Source organism: Mirounga angustirostris, unplaced genomic scaffold (genome assembly GCF_029215605.1).
Source record: "Mirounga angustirostris isolate CCGP_5_RB_7025 unplaced genomic scaffold, mMirAng1.0.hap1 SCAF_17, whole genome shotgun sequence".
Lineage (NCBI taxonomy): Eukaryota > Metazoa > Chordata > Mammalia > Carnivora > Phocidae > Mirounga > Mirounga angustirostris.
Window position 1 is genome coordinate 6911427 of NW_026991725.1, and position 19670 is coordinate 6931096.

At 56.5% G+C, this 19670-nt stretch overlaps 2 protein-coding genes across 3 annotated transcripts in view; one reads left to right on the plus strand and one right to left on the minus strand.

Annotated features, from left to right (window-relative positions):
• CDK5R1 (cyclin dependent kinase 5 regulatory subunit 1) lies at nt 1-9007 on the plus strand. The gene is made up of 2 exons (XM_045889404.3): nt 1-4768; nt 5093-9007. The coding sequence occupies exon 2, from the start codon at nt 5240-5242 to the stop codon at nt 6164-6166; it is 927 nt and encodes a 308-aa protein (XP_045745360.1). The 5' UTR covers nt 1-4768; nt 5093-5239; the 3' UTR covers nt 6167-9007.
• A 1355-nt stretch (nt 9008-10362) lies between these two features.
• The window catches only part of MYO1D (myosin ID), a 364669-nt gene continuing 355361 nt past the window's right edge, over nt 10363-19670 (minus strand). The window contains exons 22-23 of one of the 2 annotated variants that reach the window (XM_064582345.1): nt 14274-14417; nt 12481-12618 (exon numbers count right to left, since the gene is read on the minus strand). In XM_064582345.1, coding sequence (XP_064438415.1) covers nt 14276-14417 — 142 coding nt within the window. In that variant the 3' untranslated portion in view covers nt 12481-12618; nt 14274-14275. Of the gene's footprint in view, nt 12619-14273; nt 14418-19670 lie in introns of both variants that reach the window. The other variant, XM_045889402.3, reaches the window with a different exon arrangement.

Consider the following 19670-nt stretch of genomic DNA (forward strand, 5'->3'; position numbering starts at 1 on the left):
TTTTTTTCTTTTTTTTTTTTTTTTAAACCTTTGTTGTCAGGTTTTCGAGCAACCTCATGTCCCCCTCCCAGGGAGCTGCTTTATTTACCTCTTAGAAACCAAACGGCTGGGAGGTAGAGCATTGTATTTCAGCATGCTTTGTTTTATGATGAGATCACATAGAGAAGCTTTCGTGCCATTTGGGCAGGTAAGCTTCTGCACCTCTGTCGTGCCCAGCTATATTTCTGCCTCCTCTCATCTGTCTTCTCTTTTCCTCCTCCCCTCATGCCTCCTTCCTGCTGGCCTCCTTTTCTCTTTCTTTCCCTTTCTCAGATTATCCTTCCAGGTTTTCGTAATAAATTTATATTTTGTAAAAGGATTTTGTTGAACCAGGTTTTGCATCCTCACTGAATCTGACTGGCTTTTACTTTCCTCTCCAAAATCAGGTTTTTGTTCTCAACATTTCTCCCCATCATGTCCAGTCACTGTTTTGGTTTTGGCACCATCAATATCAAATGTACAAACGGTTCTTGCTAACCAACACCAGGTATATCTGATGTTCAGATGAGTTCCAATAAAATTTTTTTTTTCAAAAAGTGTCCTTTCTTGAGTGCTGGAGGGCTTCTGATCAAGTCCACACAGCTCTGTAGCCTTTTAGACTGGCTAAAGCTCTGGTACCTCATTTGCTTCATGAGACCTTTAGATCTGGGGTAAAGTGGAGGGATTTGGATAAGAAGGTTGGTCGGTAAGGTCTGAAATGGGAAGTGGTGTGCAGGGATCCTTCTGTTTTTCCAGGGCAACATGGTCCAGTGAGGACAGGGGGTTTGGGCTGGAAGAGCCTCTGCTGCTTCCTTGGTGGGGAATCGTGGTGTGAGGGTTGTATGCAGTCATACCAGTGCAAGTGCCTGGAGAGTCCTGACACTCAGTTGTGGTTTTGTTTTTAGTTGAAACCTTCAAAAGCAGTGATTTTCATTCTGCCCCTCAGACCCTGGCAGCCATTCTTCTGAGGGGCCCTGAGGCCAACTAGGGGTGAGGGGGGAGCTCTCACCGCCAGTTCCACTCTAGTCCCAGCCACTTTGTTACTTTGTTTCAGTTTTGTAGAGTCTCTATAGTTTCTACAGTTGCACTTGCAGGAAGAATTTTGCTTCGCTAAGGGACTGTAAGAACTATCCCCAAGGCATCCAGCCCTGTAGCTGGAGAAGGGGGGGGGGGGTTCTCCAAGCCTAGGGCTGCCCGGAGGGGTTCAGTCGGCAGCAGCCCTTCCTCTGCTCCCTTTGCGGGTCTGACGACCTCCTCTAGACCTGTGCTGTCCACTGTGAAGGCACTGGCCACACGTGGCTGTGGAGCCTTTGACATGTGGCTAGTTCGAAGTGTGATGCATTGCAAATGTAAACAAACCAGACTTCAAAGACAGTATGAAAAAAAATGTAAAATAGCTCAATTTTTTTATATATATGTGAAATATTTTGAGCATAATGGGTTAAATAAAATATATTATTAAAATCCACCTGTTTCTTTTTATTTTTTTATGATGTGGCTACTCAAAAATACTCGAATACCTATGTGGCTTGCATTTGTGGCCCACGTTAAATTTTTTTGGATGGTGCTGCTCTAGACCTCCAGGGCTGCTTTCCCTCGCTGGCCTCAAGGGAGCTAGGTCTGGGCACAGCTGAGGGGGTCGGGTGGCCCAGAGGCTGGCCTGGGCCTGGCTTCCTCACCTAGGGACCCTTCCTGGCACCAGCCCTCATGTGCCACAGCTTTCTTGTGTGCTGATGAGACAGCACTGGTGTTGGGAGCAGAGGCTGAGGCGCTTGGCTCTGGAGCACTGCTGCGTGCTAGTTATATAATGTGTGCTGCCCAGAAGGGCCACTAGATGCTGCTCTGTGATCCCTGAAGGAACAAAGCACGGCTGCCTCAGAAGCCAGGGTTTAGCCTTGCTTTATTTGGAGCCCTTTCTGGAAGGTAGCCGGCCAGAGCCTTGTCTTCTCTTTCTCAGGGTGGTATGGGGATGGGGCCATGCAGAGGACAGGGATTCTCTGGTGACACATGGGAATATCAGCCCAACAGTGCAGATAACAAGCAGGCTGGCCCTTCTGGCAGCTAGAGATAGGCTATAGAATCAATAGGCTGATCGATGGTGGGGTTTGGAGTGCTTTCCTGCAGTTCTCTGAAGAAGACTGGGAAGAAAACAGCTCCACTTCATTCAGCTGGGTCTGCATTCTGGGCCTTGATTCTGCCATTTTCGGTAGAAGATTGCCCTTTCTTCCTTGCCTTGCACTGGAGCTGTGACAGGAGCTTTAGGGTGGTGGTGGTGGTGGTGGGTGCCTTGAAACAGTGGGCACGGCAGTGGGGGTGGACAGGACTTCCAGACAACCCCTTTCCTCAGGCACAATCGCAAGTGGGCTGCCGGTGCACATTTCGTTCATGTGCTGCAAACATGGCTTTGCCTTTGACAAGTGTGAGGAGGCTGAGGTAGTAATGCAAAGAGCTCTTTTTGAAGGTGCTAGGGAAGGCTGGCTGGACAATGGCGAGAGAGGATACCAGAGTGTGGCCAGTCTGGAAAAGGTCCGGGCAAGAACCTGCTGCTTTGGTTTGGGAAATGAAGTGGGGTAAAGTGGACCTTGGTACTGCCTGCCATGAATTGGAATAGCTGAAACTGAAATTTGTAGGTACAGGTACCAGGGTGGACCTAAGGGGAGGCTTACAGGCTTCGAAATCTAGGCATATTTTGTGAAATGGAAAGCATTTAACCTTTGCTCAACACCAGAATCTGAAGGGGACCTTGAGAGGCAGTATGGACAAAGGCCTACTTGGGAGCTGGGCCTCTCCACCAGGGGCTGGAGGGAAAAAGGCTTTGCCTTGGAGAGAAAGAGAGTCATTGGGCCAGGGGACCTGGAAGAGATTACTTCTTCAAGCTCCTTACTAATAGGGAAGGAGGGTTGAGGACTGCTCCATTTCAAGAGCAGGCCGAGGTTGTACACGGAGGAACATGGAGGGAGGGCCCTGTTGAGCAAAGGGCCGGCTTTCATCTAAGTTAAGATGACAGCTGCTGTGGATGTTTCACAAGCAGCCATCTGCATACAGAACAATGCATTTTCCATTATGTGGTCACCAAAGTCCCTAAAGCTTTCACTTGCCACTATTGACAGAGAAACGGCTGGGTAGTACATATACGCATTCTAGTACTTTGACTCGATAGCAGCACTGTCCTGGGTAGGGCCGTGAGCAGCACTGGCAGAGCGGGCCCAGGTTGACAGCCTGGAGTGGCCAGGAGGCCAGGAATTGGGTAGTTAATCTGGATTACTGCTTCCTTATCTTTTGGTCCAGAGGTGATAATCTGGATTAAGATAGGGTTTGAATCTTCTGTTTCTCCGGTTTGTGGGCAACTCAATCAGTTTCCAGAACCAACTAAAAGAAAAACAAATGAAGAATGGCTCTTGTGAAGGATGTGAATTCTTGTCTGTGAGAGGAACTGTTCTTACTAGTCAGAATTTTACAACTTGGCACCAGATCTTCAAATGGTACATGGTTAGCATGAAAAACATTGGAATCAGAGGATCAGAGGCTGGTTTGGAAGAGCAGTGGCTTCAGTTTTACTACAACTGATAAGAGGGCCAGTGGTAATGTCGAGGTCACATTTGTGAAGGACTGGCCCGTCTCTGGGGCAGAGGCCCACCCCGGAGCCTCAAGTCCTGTCCCAGCCAGGTGGGTGCGGGAAAGCCAGTCTCTGTTTTGTGGACCAGCCCAGAACTGCCTATGCCTCTCTGGCTTGGATTTCTATTTACCCGGGCTCCGGCCCTTTACCTGAGGTGCGGGAATAGAGGCCACGGAGGGGGAGACGTGAAAGTCGATGGGACAGTCCATCCGGATTCGAGTGGCTTCAGCAAAGGCTTCCGCCTCCCACCGCCACCCCCACCACCCCCGGCTCAGGGCCTTCCTCCTCGAGTACCTAGCTTCTTCCCCGCCGGACGAGGATGTTAATGGAAAAAGGAATCTCGGGGCCCCGGCCGGCCTCCGTGGATAGCTTCTCGCGCGGCAGCCTCAGCTCGGGCGGGCCGCGCGTCGCCAGGGCGGGGACGCGGCCGAGAGCGCCCCCGCGGCCCGCCGCTGCGGGTGCCGCGGCGGGAACAAAGGCAGCACGTGTCTGGGCGGGGCGGCGGGCGGGTTCAGCCCTCGGCCCCGCCCCCGGCGCGCCCCCTCCCGCCCCCCGCCCGGCCCTAGCTCGGCTGCGCGGGGCGCCGGGGACTCTCACGCGGCCTGGCGGCTGCTGGCGCGACGACGCAGAGCGGGCGGCGAGCGGTGCGGGAGGGGCGGCCCCGAGAGGCGAGGCGGGGCCGGCGCCGCGGGTACCCGCCGCCACCGCCCGAGTCCGGGTCCTAGATGGGGTGCGGCGAGTAGAGGCGCTCGGGCTCGTGGCCGCATCCCTGCCCGCACCGCGCGCGGGGGTGGCGCTGAGGACCGCGGCGGCCCGGCTCCCAGGCAGGAGCAGGCCAGTTCGGGCCGGCGCGTGGGCCTCGCGCGCGCGCGCCCCCGACAGGGAGGCCGCTGAGGTGCGCGCCGGGGCGGGAGCGGGAACGGGAGCGCGGCGGCGGCGAGGGCGGCCGGCGGGGGGCGGGGCCGCGGCGCCTGCAGAACCTTGGACAGAAGCTCCGGAGCCGCCGCCGCCGCCGCCGCCGCCGCCGAGCGCGAGCCCCGCCGAGCCCCGCCGAGCGCCGGGACCGCGGGCCCGAGCCGCGGCGCGCATTGCGGAGGGAGAGCGCGGAGCGCAGGAGCCGCCGCCGCCTGCCGGGTAAGCCTGCGCCTCGGGGCCGCCCGCTGCCCCCGAGGAGCCGGGGCCGGGGTCGGGGCCGCGCGCGGTGTCGAGGAGGGGTCTCCCAATCCCCCCAACCCTTCCCCGCCCCGGCCGCCTCCGCCGGCGCCCGGGCCCCTCCCGCTGCCGTCCAGACCGCAGCGGCCGCGGCAGGCGGGCGGGGGGTGCCGCAGTGGAGGCGGCCGGGCTGCGGCGCGGGGGCGCGGGGCCGGGGCCAAGTCCGCGGGGGCCGCGTTGGCCCGGGTGGAGGAGCGCGGCGCCGAGCCCCGCCTGGTGCTGAGAACCATCTTGTTTTCCACGCAGATCCGAAGGGGCAGCACGCGCCCGGGAGCCGGGAGTGCTCCCGCCTCCTGCCCGGGGCCGCCGCGGGCTCGCTGAGGTGTTTTGTGCCTCCGGCCGGCAGGCTGGGCGCGCAGGGGCGCGGGCCCCCGCCCAGCGCGCAGCGGCACCATGGGCACGGTGCTGTCCCTGTCCCCCAGCTACCGGAAGGCCACGCTGTTTGAGGATGGCGCGGCCACGGTGGGCCACTACACGGCCGTACAGAACAGCAAGAACGCCAAGGACAAGAACCTGAAGCGGCACTCCATCATCTCCGTGCTGCCTTGGAAGAGGATCGTGGCCGTGTCGGCCAAGAAGAAGAACTCCAAGAAGGTGCAGCCGAACAGCAGCTACCAGAACAACATCACGCACCTCAACAATGAGAACCTGAAGAAGTCGCTGTCCTGCGCCAACCTGTCCACTTTTGCTCAGCCCCCACCGGCGCAGCCGCCCGCACCCCCTGCAGGCCAGCTCTCGGGCTCCCAGACCGGGGGGGTCTCCTCCTCCGTCAAGAAGGCCCCGCACCCTGCCCTCAGCTCCGCAGGGACGCCCAAACGTGTCATCGTCCAGGCGTCCACGAGCGAGCTGCTGCGCTGCCTGGGCGAGTTCCTGTGCCGCCGGTGCTACCGCCTGAAGCACCTGTCCCCCACGGACCCTGTGCTCTGGCTGCGCAGCGTGGACCGCTCGCTGCTCCTGCAGGGCTGGCAGGACCAGGGCTTCATCACACCCGCCAACGTGGTCTTCCTCTACATGCTCTGCAGGGACGTCATCTCGTCGGAGGTGGGCTCGGACCACGAGCTCCAGGCCATCCTGCTGACCTGCCTGTACCTCTCCTACTCCTACATGGGCAACGAGATCTCCTACCCGCTCAAGCCCTTCCTGGTGGAGAGCTGCAAGGAGGCCTTTTGGGACCGCTGCCTCTCTGTCATCAACCTCATGAGCTCCAAGATGCTGCAGATCAACGCCGACCCACACTACTTCACACAGGTGTTCTCCGACCTGAAGAACGAGAGTGGTCAGGAGGACAAGAAGCGGCTCCTCCTCGGGCTCGATCGGTGAGCCCCGTGGCCCGCATCATGGCTCAAGGATTCAGTTCATTTTTAAAAATTTATTATTAAGCAAATCAGATTCTGTGTACAATATGTGTCTAGCAAAGCCACCGAGGGCCTCTCCCTTCCCACCTTCCCTCCTCGGGGTTTTCTTCAGCCCTGCCAAGAACTCTGGGCACTTTTGAACTCCCGAACCTTGTGCAACACCCAGAAGATGTATCCAGAGCCACCCGGGCTGCTGACCTCTCAACTTTGGGGATTCGGGGGACTGAGCGTCTTCTTGCCGCCTGTGCCCTTGCTGGACTGGGGCGGGTGAGGCCGTCCACTGCTCCTGGCACGGGAGCCGGAGAGGGGCCTCTGGCCGGTTGGCCCAGGGAGCGACTGGCCTTCCCGGCTGGGGGTCCTTTCCTGGCTCTTGTTTTGGGTCATACCTTCTCCCAGAGGCCTGTGGAGCTGGCCACCCCGACCGAGCCACGAGGAGGGTTGGGAGGCAAGGTGCCCGCCACCCTGGGACAACTCTTCGGTCGAGGAGAAGCTGGCCTAGTACAAAGATTGGGGCCTGTCGTTTGACAATGCACCACCTGGGTTTGCTCTTTTTTCTTTTTTAGGGAGAAGGGCTTTCCTTTAGTGAAGACATGGACCTTGCCCCCTAGCCCCCTGCTCCCCCGCTCCCAGCTGTGTTGGCAGTGTTGGGTTAAGGAGCTGGTTTGACTCATTAAGTTCTTTGATTTTGGGTCCCAGCTAAAGGGGTAGGGTGCAGGTAGGGACAGCTCCTTTCCTGGGTGAACCTTTCATTTGACTAATGCAGCTTACTCACCCCGTGGCGAAGGCCAGGGCAGCTGCAGGTGCCCATTACCAACAACCTGCCTTCTGGGCGGGTGGGGTTGTCGTGCCCGAGACCAGCCAGTGCCCACCTGAGGGCTAAGGCCTCTTGCCGGTGCATGACATTCGTTCCACAGAGCCGGGGTGGGGGGTGATGTCAGGGATCAGGGCGATGTGGTAATGATGTACCCCCTGTCCCCACCCCTGTTCATTTCAAGCTGTTTCCAAACAGTTCAGTTTCTTCTGAAGACGAAGCCTGGCCCGGCAAGGCCCAGTGAGACCACTGGATCTTGGAGACAATTCCAAGACGGGAGTAGCGCTCCTGATTGCTTCGGAAGCCTGCTGATTGTGCACCTGATCATTTGCAGTTGCTGGTTTGGGTTTCCACCTTACCCTAGTGGCTGCGAAAACACACGATGTGTACTTAATCAATTTCCTTTCTAATTCTCCCAGATTGGTGGCTTGGGACTTGGGAGAGGACCGCGAGAAGGGAGCGAGCCTCCCTCCGTGGCCCATCACTCCAGCTTTGGGGAACAAAGACCAATGTGAAGATGCTCTGGGGAATTCTGTCTTTCAGTCCCCATGCCCCCCCTCCCCTTCCCCAGGGAGTGCTGGAATAGGGGGCTGGGGGAAGGCAGAGGGTCCTTTGACATAGGGTTAGGTTCCAGGTGGCTGCTGGTTTCAGCACGAGCACTACTGAAATTCACACGAACAAGAGAAAGCTGTGAAACGGAGGTCCTGGTGTAAGAGGCCTGGAGCTGAGCCGCCGGCCCGGGTGTTCCTGGGGAAGAGGGGGAGGGCCTGCCCGGGCTGGGATTCGTTTGCCCCAGCTGCGCCTTGGGCCCACGCTGAGCCTGAGCCGTTCCGTTCCTGGGACTGCCAGATAATCTGATGTGGAGCTGGAAGGAACCTGCTGGAAGGTTGCTGGCACAGACTTTGCCGCCGCTGCTGCGCCTCTTCTTGGTTGGAGTTGTCACACAGCCCGTCTGTGCAGATCCTGCCACCACGTGTAACCTGAGGTAGGAGGCCCGTGGGGGCAGCAGGCCCTGGCGGCCCGGAAGAGGGAGGTTCGGGTGCCGAGTCTCCAGAGGAGGGGCGCGCATCCGTAGTCGCTCTTTCTCGGCGGCGGCCGAACTTGGCCTGAGACTGCGCTTCAGTTGCATCCCCAGGATTCCGGTTATGTGTGTTTCCTTCTCTTTCTCCGTATTTATTTTTTTATTTCTCGGAGGAGGTGCAAATTTCAGGAGTGGTTGGGGGACGAAGGAAGCCAGTCTCTGGCTCCCCCCCAGTGTGAAGCCTGCCCCTTCCTCCTCCCCGCCCTTGTGCTGGTCAGTCCTGGGTGCAGGAGCTGATGGACTCGAGTGTGCAGGCAGTGAACCCATTTGACATGCTGCTATGAAGACTACTTTTAGAACAACAATTAAAAAAAACAACAACAAAAAACTAACCTACGGGGGAAAAAAAAACCCTTATTCTTTCATTGTTGCTTTGACAGTGATCTTGTGCATGCGAACCAGGAGCATTTTGTGTCTTAAGAAAAATAATCTTAGAACAGATGGCCGTGAACATTACACCCGTGCACGGAACCAGTCACAGGAATAATAGTTCAGGATTTGGTTTTTCTCTTTTTCTTGTAAACCTGAAGGGTTGATATATTCTTTCCATGCAGCTATTAGAATTTAGTTTTGTTCCAGCAGTTGTTAAACTTGCAATGAAAAGAAAATGTGCCATTTTTTTCCACTCGTAATTGTTCATTGCTGTATATTTGAAACTGCTAATTACACGTGCGGTGTATGTTGGTTCTTAGTGCAATTCGTTCTGTAGTTATTCTCTGACCAAACCGTGGGTATTGTTAATATTAATTTATATTTGTCTCATTTTGTATGTATGTGTAGTGTGTTTGTAAGTATGTGTGGTTTATAATCTGACAAGGTCATGAAGCTCAGTTTGGCTGTAATTTAATTCCCTTTCCCTTATTTTTATTTATTTTTGTACTGTGCTGATTAAATAAAATGCACTGACCATCCATTCCATAGGCCTCTTGTCATTCGCGAGCAGGCTGGGGGGGCCCCTTTTCTAAATGATTCCTGTGCTCGGAACATAATTGGATTTGTATCGTGGGGGAGGGGAGGGGCTGGGCGAAGGGAGGGCTGGGCGAAGGGAGGGCAGGGCTCAGGGAGAGCTCTTGGCTTAACCGGTGCGTTCAAGTTAAGGTGATTAAGAGAGAAGCACAGGTTAAGTCAACTCAGGTTTAGCTAGGCCGCGGGGCAGGAGTTGCTCCTCAGAGGCTGCCTGGGCTTGGCTTGGCAGAGCTGGGTGACTGGGACCTGTGGCCGGCGGGGGTCGGGCGGGGGGAATCAGGCCCAGGCTTGGCCCGGTGAGGGCTGGTGCTGTGGCTCCCGCAGGGGCACCAGGCCTCAGCCTCCCTCGTGGAGCTTGGCTCTGAGGCTGCTGCCCCCACATATCCTGGGCCTGGCTCTGCTCAGCACCCGTGGCCCAGAGGCTTCCTCTCCACCCTGTGGAGTGGTGTCCACGTGGCTCAGCCCTGCCAGTTTAGCTCGGTGCAGGTTTGCAAGAGCGAGGAATCCAGCCTCTGGGGCTCCCAAATAAGCAGCCACCCCAGGCCACGATTGTGGCAAGGGGGTGCCCCCTCCCGGCAGTACCGCCAGTGGTCCGTGCCCGCTCCCACCCCCAGCCTAAGCTTCAGGGTCTAGGGCAGTGTGGACTCGAGGCTCCCTAGGGCCTGCACGCTGCGGGCCCAAGGCACCCCTGGACGCCGGGAAGGCGCTGCCACCCCAGGTTGCCCCTCGGGTGCGGTCAGCTTTGTGATCGGGTCCACTGGCTTAATTCAGGGCCTCTCCCTCGGTCTGAGTCACAGAAGCTGCACTGCATGTACTTTGCCACCAAGGACGGTGACCCGGCGGCCCTTGGGTGCCGGGGAGGCTCTGTCATCTGGGGAGGGGGGGGCTTGCTTACCTGCCGCTTGCCTCGCCCCTGCCCCCAGAGGTCCGGGATCCCTCGCGCTCCTCCTGCCACCCCCATTGTCCCCAGCCCGCCTGCCCCGGGGAGAGGCCGCTGCAGGCCTCGGAGCTTGTCCTTCACAGATACGTGCTCCGATTTCGGTCAACACGAACAGTGAACTTTGAGTCTAACGCACGGGCCTCAAAATGGTGGAACGAAGTGCTTCGATTGAACTCCGCCGCCTCCCCGCCGGGTGTCTAATATTTTCATTGAAAAGCCTCCTGTAAATTATCCTCCATTTTACCTTATTTGTGCCTAATTTTCCCTCCCATCCTCTGGGACAGCAGCTGACTTTTTACCAGCTGGAATGTCACAATTGTGGGTATAGTTTTCAATTACAGATAAGCAGGACACCTTTAAAAGTAAGATTTAATGCTTTATTGCTCTTGATGGTAAATCAAAATATGCTCTAGAAATAAAGTTAACTTAATGGAAAATAGGAATAAACGCAGCAAACCATAAAACTGCATTTAATTAGATCAAGAGAAACACTTCATTGCATACAATCACTGTGCCCTGCTCTCCCCCTGCCCCTGGAGGCACCGCTGAGCTCACACCCTAAAGGCTTGAGCCTTCTTCAGTTGCCACACACTGGGACTTCTTTTAGGACATCAGGAAAAAGTGCTCGTGGACTGGCCTCAGCCTGAGGAGCCCCAGGCAACCCCTAAAGGCGGCAGGAAGGGCCCCACCGCCCACCCCTCCTCCCCAGCCCCGGAAAGGCACTCATTTGGCATGTTCCGTTTTGGTGTGTCTCAAACATACACGTGCACGTCTCTAGTGTAAAGCAAGGAATTTGGAGAAAGGAGTGGAAAGGAGAGGAGGCGCCGTTCCAGTTAGGACGGTTCCACTGGTGTCAAGGTGACTGGCAAAACTCCGTTGCTAAACCAGGCTGATGGCACCTCTGCGCAGTGCAGGCAGCTGACCAGGCTTCGAGAATGAGAATGGGTTTCTAAGGACACGATGCCAAGAGAATTCTTTGTTGCGAACTGCACATGGTGCAAATGTTTTGCGGGCCCTGGGAAGTCGGGGGGTGGGGGGTGTGTGTGGGGGAGACCAGGCTGTTGGGACCAGCCGGCAGGTTGGCCTGGTGACCGGGCAGGCACTGGGCCAGGCACGGGAGACTGCACTCAGACCCTCGGTGTGATTTGTGGGGTCAGGGTGGCGGCTCAGGAGCATGGGGGTAGGGGGTGGAGGGGTGGGGGTGGGCAGGGTCTACGGCTGAAAGTGAAGAAAACGTCAGCGCATCCCTTTTACCTCCCGCCAGTCTCCTCCCGAGCTGTGGGCTCCCCCTCAGCCCCCTCCCCACGTGGAGTTTCCCAAGTCTCTCCTTTTAAGGCTCCTGGCCTGGAGGCCCGGGCTGCTCAGAGGCTTGGGGCCACGTCCTCAGCCGAGGCTCCGGAGCAGAGTGGTCTCAGGAAGGCACTGAGGCACGTGTGCTTTCTGCTGGGCCCACCCTGGGCCCCAGCTGTGGTGTGTGGAGGGGGGCAGCCTGGCCTGGCCTGCAGTGCCAGGACCCCCCACTCTGTTTCTGTCACTCTGCCCTTCCGGCCCTGGTCCTTCTTATTCTCTGAATGTATCTGAAACAGGGGTGTCGGATAACTTGCAGACACCCCCCCCAGAGTGCTCCCTGGCCCCTGCAACTCCGTTTTCTCATCGATGTGCCCGACGTGAGTGTGGGCGCAGCAGACCCCACACCCGAGGCGCAGCCCTGCGTGTTGCACACATCACTGTGCAACAACCACGGGCCCAGGCCGTGCAGTTAAGGAAGATGGGCCTTGGAGCACCTGCTCTGCTCTTTCCTGCAGAGGTGGCCTGCAGGCCTCGGGCGGGGGGCAGGCTGGGCATGACTGTTCTGCCAGCCACTGGCTGTCGGGCCAGCCCGACAGGTGAACTTGCTCCCCTGATGGCTTTGGCTGACAGCTGGGGAGAGGGGCTCCACCGAGGAGCTCTGAGCCAGGTCCCCTTGGGGGAAAGGGGTGGCAGGCTGTGCTCACGGAGAGAGCAGGGCTACATCCCCAGCTCATGTCCGGCAATCTCCCCCAAGCCCCCCGGGGGAGCATGTTTTGGGTTGGGGAAACTGATCCACCCCTTGCAGGGTCAGGTGCCAGTCACTGGGTCAGGGTCTGACCTGGCCAATGGGGGGTGTGTGTGTGTGTGGTGGCAGGGGCCTCCGCTGACATCAAGTCGCCTCTGCGGGGAGCTGCAGTCTGGGTGTGGGCCCAGGGGTCTGTGGCAGGGCACCGGGGTCTTTGGTTTGTTGAGTGAGGACTGGAAAGTGGGGGCAGAGGAGGATGGAGACCAAAGGCAGAAAGCCAGCAAGAAAACCTCAGGGGAGGAGCCTTGGAGGCGGCAGAAGAGGGTTTTGGCCCCAAGCATGGCGGACCCTTGCGAGCTGATTTCTAGCAGGGGGTAGCGGGGAGTGAGCAAGTCAGACGGGGTGGTGAGGCCTCCCCGGTGGGCGGTCAGTTCCCCGGCACGCTGAGGATGAAGCCCGAGCGGTTCTTGGTGAAGTCGGGCTCCGGCTGGTTGATCCTCGTCTCCACGGAGACCGTGCACTTCTTCCCGTGTAGGCTGCACTGCACGGGGTTGGTGACGTTGACTTGAAGGTAGCGCTTCTCACTGGAAGAACCAAAAAGAGAAAGACCAGCAGGCAGTTAGCAGGCGGCCAGAGTGGGGTAAATGGCCCTGGCACCCCCTGGGGCCCGCATCTGCCCACCTCCCCAAGACCTGGTGGGTGGCCCAGGGGCCACAGGCACAGGCGGCACCCCAGGAGAGGGAGAGGGCAGCAGAGGCCAGGGTTGGGCTGCAGCCTCAAGCCAGAGCCGGCAGAGAGCAGGGCTGGCGCTGCGGCCTGGGCCTGCACCCGCAGAATGCACTCGAACCAGAGTCACTGGGGCTCTGGCCTGAGGCAGGGACCCAGTCACTTGGGCGTTAGAGGTCAGCAGGGGGCTCGTCGGGAGGGGCACGGGCTTCTGATTCGGGGCGTCTGTGGCTGCAACAGGGAGCCCTGGGAGGCACGTCCAGGGAGGGGTGCGGACGGGAGATTCTTGCCTGCGTGGTCTCGCTGGCAAGAGAAAGCTCTTCCAGCAGTCCTGCCCGCCATCAGGCCCGGCCAGGAGAACTGGGGCTGACTCCTGCTTCCCCAGCGCCCTGGGTGGGCCCTCTCCCACTCGGGGTTTCCGAGGGCCCTCGCAGTAGCAGCCTCCCCGCCCCTCCCTCCCCCGCCCCCAGTGTGGGTGCACCTGCTGCGGGCCGCCACCCATCTGCCGAGCCGAGAAACATGTGCGAAGCGGCGGGCACCTCCCATGTGCTCTCGTGGGCTGGCACACCCCCACGCCGTGGCTCGCGCCCCTCGGATTTCTCGGAGCCAGAGGTGCAAGGAGCAGGGCCTGCGGCGTGGGCCCGGATCCCAGGCGCTGGGCAGGCTGGTGGTGCACCACGTGCCCAGGTGCCCAGGTGCGATCGAGGTGCCCTCCCGGCACGCGCGCGGGGCCCTGTCACAGGAGGCGCGGCCCCTCGGACGCACCTGCCCGCACGCTGCCAGGCTTCCTCATGCCCCTCTGCCGCCTGCTTTCCCCCTGGTTCTGCCCCGGGGGCAGACGGTGCAGCAGGAAGAGAGCCGTGGTTCTCACTTGCAGGCATCAGGTATCTAATACTTATAATACTTAATGTCTTGTCAGCTGCAGCTAAAACCTTGGCTTAGACTGCTATTTTTAAGCAGACTTGGACATAAAAATAGAGTCCACCAGTGGCAGTGACTCAGGCACGGCTCTGCTCCTGGGGGAGCCAGGGCTGCTGGGCGGGGTCTAGGGGTGTGGCCCTGCGCTCCAGGTCCCCACCGTCGTGCTGGCCCAGGGCAGGCAGAGCCCCCCGCACTGCAGCCTTGCCTGTGGCTGGAGACGCTTCTAGGACCCGGAGCCTGCACCTTCCCCTGCTTAGTCAGCCAGCCTCCTGGGCCCTCTGAGGGGGAATCATATTCCCTGGGGACGTCCCCCTTCTGACTCTGGCAGAGGCCTCCCCTTTGCCCTTGTCTCATGGTGGGCATGTGTCCTTCCCTCAGTGCACTGCTGGGGACAGGCTCTTTCCACTTTCTTTGTCTGTGCCCCCCACCCCACAGTACTTTAGTGTGCATGCAATGGGTTCTAGAGTCACCTGGGGGCCTCAAAGTCCTCAGGAAATGGCTCTAAAAGGGCCACTTTCCAAACACAGAGGGAGGGGATGGGACTGACCAGCCACCCCCATGTTCTTGTGTTTGTACCGTTGGGTCATGCTACCTTCAATAGGTTCCTTCTGACTCCAGCCCCTCCCCAGCCCTGAGTTCAGTGTCCACAGAGAGTGGCCCCTGACCACTCTTCCTTCCTCTTTCGGGCTCTGGGCATCTCTGGTATCTGCTCTGCACTCTCGGTGCAGGGTTGAGGCTGGTGGGAGATGGAAGAGCAAGAGGTTATTGTAGAACGGAGAACAAGGTAACAACAGCCCAACTTCACCTTGTAAATGAGCCCCCAGAGTGGGGGCTGCAGGAGAGAAAAAGCCGCAGAGAACCCGAGCTCCAGTCTGCTTCTCCCCGCACTGGGCAGGACAGGAAGCATTTCTGCTGGCCTGTCTAGGCAGCCTCAGCACACGTACTGGTCTCCACTTCTAGAATGTGAGTCCCCGGAGGGCGGCGAGGGGCCTTACCGGGCTCCCACACTGCGGGGGGCATGTGGGCACGCTCCCCTGGTGCTGCTGGGCCGCACCTGCACTTCTAGCGAGGCTGCTCTTGGGGCTGGCGGCGCTAGCGTGGTATGCAGGCCTCGTGTTCCCTGCTCTGCGAACTGTTCCCTCCCAGCACCACAACTCTGCCAACTCCAAACACTCATAAATGCTGGGCGAAATTGGTTGAGACCCTTGTAGGGCTGAAGCATGCCCAGCCCATGAAGTTCATCCCAAAGGGAAAGTGGCCAGACAGCCTGTAAAATGGGACGGTTCTACAAGGGAGGGCTGCCCCTTAGCAAAGGAATATTCCGTACTGTCAAACTAAGTGACAGTCCGTGCCTGCACTCCTTGCTTCTTCCCTTGGCATCTCCCTGAGCGGCCCTGTGCTGATTCCCAGCCTGTCTTCATGGCGTGCTGTGGGGTTTGGGCAGAAGTGGAAGGTGATGGGCTACATGTGATGATTTTAGAATAGAACAATGCGGGCTGGAAGGAGAACAGCCTTCTGGGCTTAAGAGCTGGGCTAAAGCAACATCTGTGGGCGCTGTCCCCACACAGCCATCGACAGGTGACAAAGATGTCGTGGATTGAGTCTGGTGGCTCCCCAGTAAGTCACACATCGAGTTATTACCACACAGCCCAGCAATTCCTTCCACTCCTGGAGATACATCCAGAAGAACTGAAAGCAGATGTTCACACAACAGCATGTACTGGAATGTTTACGGCAGCATTATTTACAATAAACAAAAGGCAAAAATAATCCAAATATCAACCGATGAAGGAACCAACTGGTATATCCATTCAATGAAATATTATTCAGCCATAAAAAGGAAGTACTGACCCAGGCTACAACATGGATGAACCCTGAGAACATGCTGAGAGAAGCCAGGCCCAAAAAGCTATGTATTGTATAATTCCGCTCCCTTGAGGTGCGCAGACTACCCAAATCCACAGGACAGAAACAGAGGAGTGGGGTGTGGAGGGACTGCTTAAAGGGTATGGGGTTTCCTTCTGGGGTGATGAGAACATTCTGGAACTAGACGGTGGTGATGGCTGCCCAGCACTGCTGATGGTAAATTTATGTTCTGTGTATTTTACCACAATAACAACCAAAAAGAGTGGATTGATCTGAAAGAATAATAGGGGCCCTGGGTGGCTCAGTCGGTTGAGCATCTGATTCTTGGTCTCGGCTCAGGTCATGATCTCAGGGTGGTGGGATCGAGCCCTGTGTGGGCTCCGTGTTCGGCGCAGTCTGCTGGCGATCCTCCCCTCTGCCCCTCCCTGGCTCGTGCGCGCACTCTAAAATCAACTCAAATCTTGGGGCACGTGGGTGGCTCAGTCATTGAGCACCTGCCTTCGGCTCAGGTCATGGTCCCAGGGTCCTAGGATCGAGCCCCACATCGGGCTCCCTGCTCCACGGGAAGCCTGCTTCTCCCTCTCCCACTCCCCCTGCTTGTGTTCCCTCTCTTGCTGTGTCTCTGTCAAATAAATAAATAAAATCTTAAAAAAAAATCAAATCTTAAAGGGACAAATAAGAACTTGCCCTCAAACCATGTTTTCTTTTCTCATCTCAAGCTCAACCAAAATGGTTTTAAGACCAGCCAGGGGTTTCTGGTGCCTGCTTTGGAGACAGAGCAGTAGCTGGGTCCCAGGCGCAGCCAGGAAGGGGCCCTCCGGGAGGATCAGCTGACCTCTCTGGCTGGAGCTTCACCACACTGGAAATCTTTACAGAGCTAGAATGCCTTCCTCATCTTTTAAAGAAAAGAAGGTGGATTTTATAGATGGAGGCAGGGTGTCTCCCTCTGACGGCATGCCAAGCCCAACGACAGCTGCCGCTGGAGTGGGGCGGCCAGGGGAGGGCTGCTTTCCTCCCCATCCTCTGTTACAGGATTTAAAGGCTCAGCAAACTCTGGCATTCGGGGACTTTCATCTTGTTCATCTGTTCCAAGCCATCATTGCAGGCAAATGGCCTTTATCGAATTACGCTCCTTCATTTTGCATTTAGGTGCCTGTCCTCATTAGAGAAATCTATGGGTAAAGGCAAGACCCCATCCACGGGCATCCTCACGTGAGCCGTGTGTTTTTTGCAGGTCCCGCACGGAAGGGGGCAACCAGTCTCCCTGGGAGCTGAATCGGCCCAGAAAATGTCACCTCCTGTCCGGCCCTGTGCAGCTGGGATGAGGAGGCGCCCAGCCATGGCCCGCTCCGTGGAAATGCGCAGGCCACTTCTCCGTGGTGTCGCAGGGGTTCCCTGCCGGTGCGGTGCATGACCGTGCCCTAAGGGGACGGGGCGGGGGGTGAAGGGCAGCGCCTGGGTGGGCGCGGCCTCTGGGGGCCAGCGAGGTGTTCCCGAGGAGGTGGGGCCAGCGCTGCGCTCAGGTCTGCACGCCGGATGTGGTGGGAGGAAGCTCGCCTTGCCCCAAGCGCAGGCAGGGCATAAACAGATGCGTCTCCAAGTGATGAGAGGTGGGGTCAGCATTTCGTGACAGACCCCGGGCCCCAGAGTCAGGCCCTTCTCCATCTGGGTGCCCCCGGACCCCCAACGCCAAGGCTCGGGCACTGGCGGACAGACAGCTAGGGCCCGTGTGTGCAGCTGTGTGTGCGTTTTGCCTCAGGAAGCAAGCCCCTCTGCTTGTGTCAAACCACAGACGGCCAGCCTTTCAAAACCCGGCTTCCGGAAATGCTACTTCTGTTTTTGTTGGGGCAGAACAGATACTCTGGGGCTGCTGGGAAAGGGAGGGTCCAGCAGACGCCAAACCTGGGGACATGCTGGCTTGGGCAGGAGTCATGCCCGGGTCTGAGATCTGGGAGGAGGCTGAGCCCCGGCAGCCTGCGGGATCTAGAAAAAGGCCACACGAGTCTGCCTTCCAGCCTGGCAAAGTGGCAAAGGAATTGCTGTGTGGGAAAACACACGGTTTCCCAGTAAAGACCTAAAACCACAAGCTTTCTTCTCCTAACCTCTTGAACAGCAAACCCACTGCAGATCACCAAAGGCAAAGAGCAAACCTTAAGAACACCCAGAGGGAAAAGACGCATCACATGCAAAGGAAGAGTAGGCCTTCTCATCAAATGTGAGAAAATAATGAAAACAGACTCTTCCAAGTATTGAAGGAAAGTAATCATCAAGCTAGAATTCTATACCCAGCCAATCATCTGAGCATGCGGGCAGAACAAAGACTGACTCAGACACCAAGGTAAATCTAAATAAGCATTCACTGGAAATAATAATCATAATAAATGGAAATGACTAACTTTGGGGGTCCAATTGAGCACCGAGCTAAATAAAGTCCAGGAAAACAACATGACAGATGGGGTGCTGGTCCTCAGGGAGGGATTTGGGTCTTTGCCTCTGGGAGGAGGGTGGGGACACTGATGAACTTTAGATGTCCTAAGAGCTGCACAGGCGTGAAGAAAATGAATGGTAAACAAGAATGCTCGACTGACACATACAAGTCTGGAAGAAGTAGAGAGAAGTGGGAAAGATGCTCTGCTTCATGTAATGCAAGCTAGACAAAAGGAACAAAAGCAGCCAAGAAGAAACATGGGAATGAGAAAACACTAACATGGGTGTGTAAACCCAGGCATGTGAACCCCTGTTAAAAGGGACTTCTTGGATTTAATTTAGAAATGCAGCTATATGCCATTTGCAAGAGACCCTCTAAATCACCACAACAAAGAAAAGTTAAAACAAGCTACGCAAGGCAAACAGGAATCACAGGAAGGCTGGCAAAATGCACCGCTGGGGAAAGAACTCACTATTTTGTTTCCTTTATCGGGGAGGAGTTCAGCAGGAAGGTACTCATGACATGTCTACCATCACAGAAAAAGATCTTAATACGCTTTCCTAAAACATATGATGTAGATCAGCAGACGATATTAAAAGAACATAGATTTGAACCCAACTAATGAGCTTGCGTATGTGTGTATTCACAGTGCTCAGCACATCAGAGAAGTGATACTGTGCACATGAAGCAGGTACTGGACCGGAAAAGGAGGGTCAGTAGATACCTGAGAATGACCATCACACAGAAACCAGCTACTGACTCTAATACAGTAAAAGTAAAAATTTAAAAAAAAGGTGAATACAGGGGCGTCTGGGTGCCTCAGTTGGTTAGGCGTCTGCCTTCGGCCCAGGTCATGATCCTGGGGTTCTGTGATCAAGCCCCACATTGGGCTCCCTGCTCAGCGGGGAGTCTGCTTCTCCCTCTGCCCCTCCCCCTGCTCGTGCTCTTGCTCGCTGTCTCTCTCAAATGAATAAATTAAAATCTTAAAAAAAAAAAAGTGAATACAGGCATACCTTGGAGACACTGCAGGTTCGGGTCTAGACCCCACAATAAAGCAACTCAAATGACTTATTTTGTTAGTGCATATAACAGTAAAGTTGATGCTATACTGTAGTCTATTAAAGTGCGTAATAAATAGTACTATGTGCATACCTTAATTAAAGAACGCTTTATTGCTAACAAATGCTAACCATCACCCGAGCTTTCAGCGAGTCGTACTCTTTTTGCTGGTGGAGGGATATCTCCTCACTGTTGGCAGCTGCGGATTGATCAAGATGCTGGTTGCCAAAGGCTGGGGCAGCTGGGGCAATTTCTTAAAATAAGACCTCAGTGAAGTTTGACTCTTCCATTCAGGAATGATTTCTCTGTAGCAGGTGATGCTGTTTGATAGCATTTTACCTACAACAGAACTTCTCTCAAGAGTGAGAGTCAGTCCTCTGGAACCCTGCTCCTGCTTTATCAACCAGGTGTATGTCATATTCTAAATCCTGTGTGGTCATTTCGACAGTCTTCACAGCCTCTTCACCAGAAGCAGTTTCTATCTCAAGAAACCACTTCACTCATCTGTGAGAAGCAACTCCTCATCCGCTTGGGGTTCATCATGAGACTGCAGCAACTCAGTCCCACCCCCAGGCTCCACTTCTAATTCTACTTTCTTGTTGTTTCCACCACATCTCCACTGCAGTCTTGAACCTC

Bases quoted from the DNA above. Each gene is read 5' to 3' on its own strand.
- CDK5R1 (XM_045889404.3), top strand. From the start codon at position 5,240: ATGGGCACGGTGCTGTCCCTGTCCCCCAGCTACCGGAAGGCCACGCTG.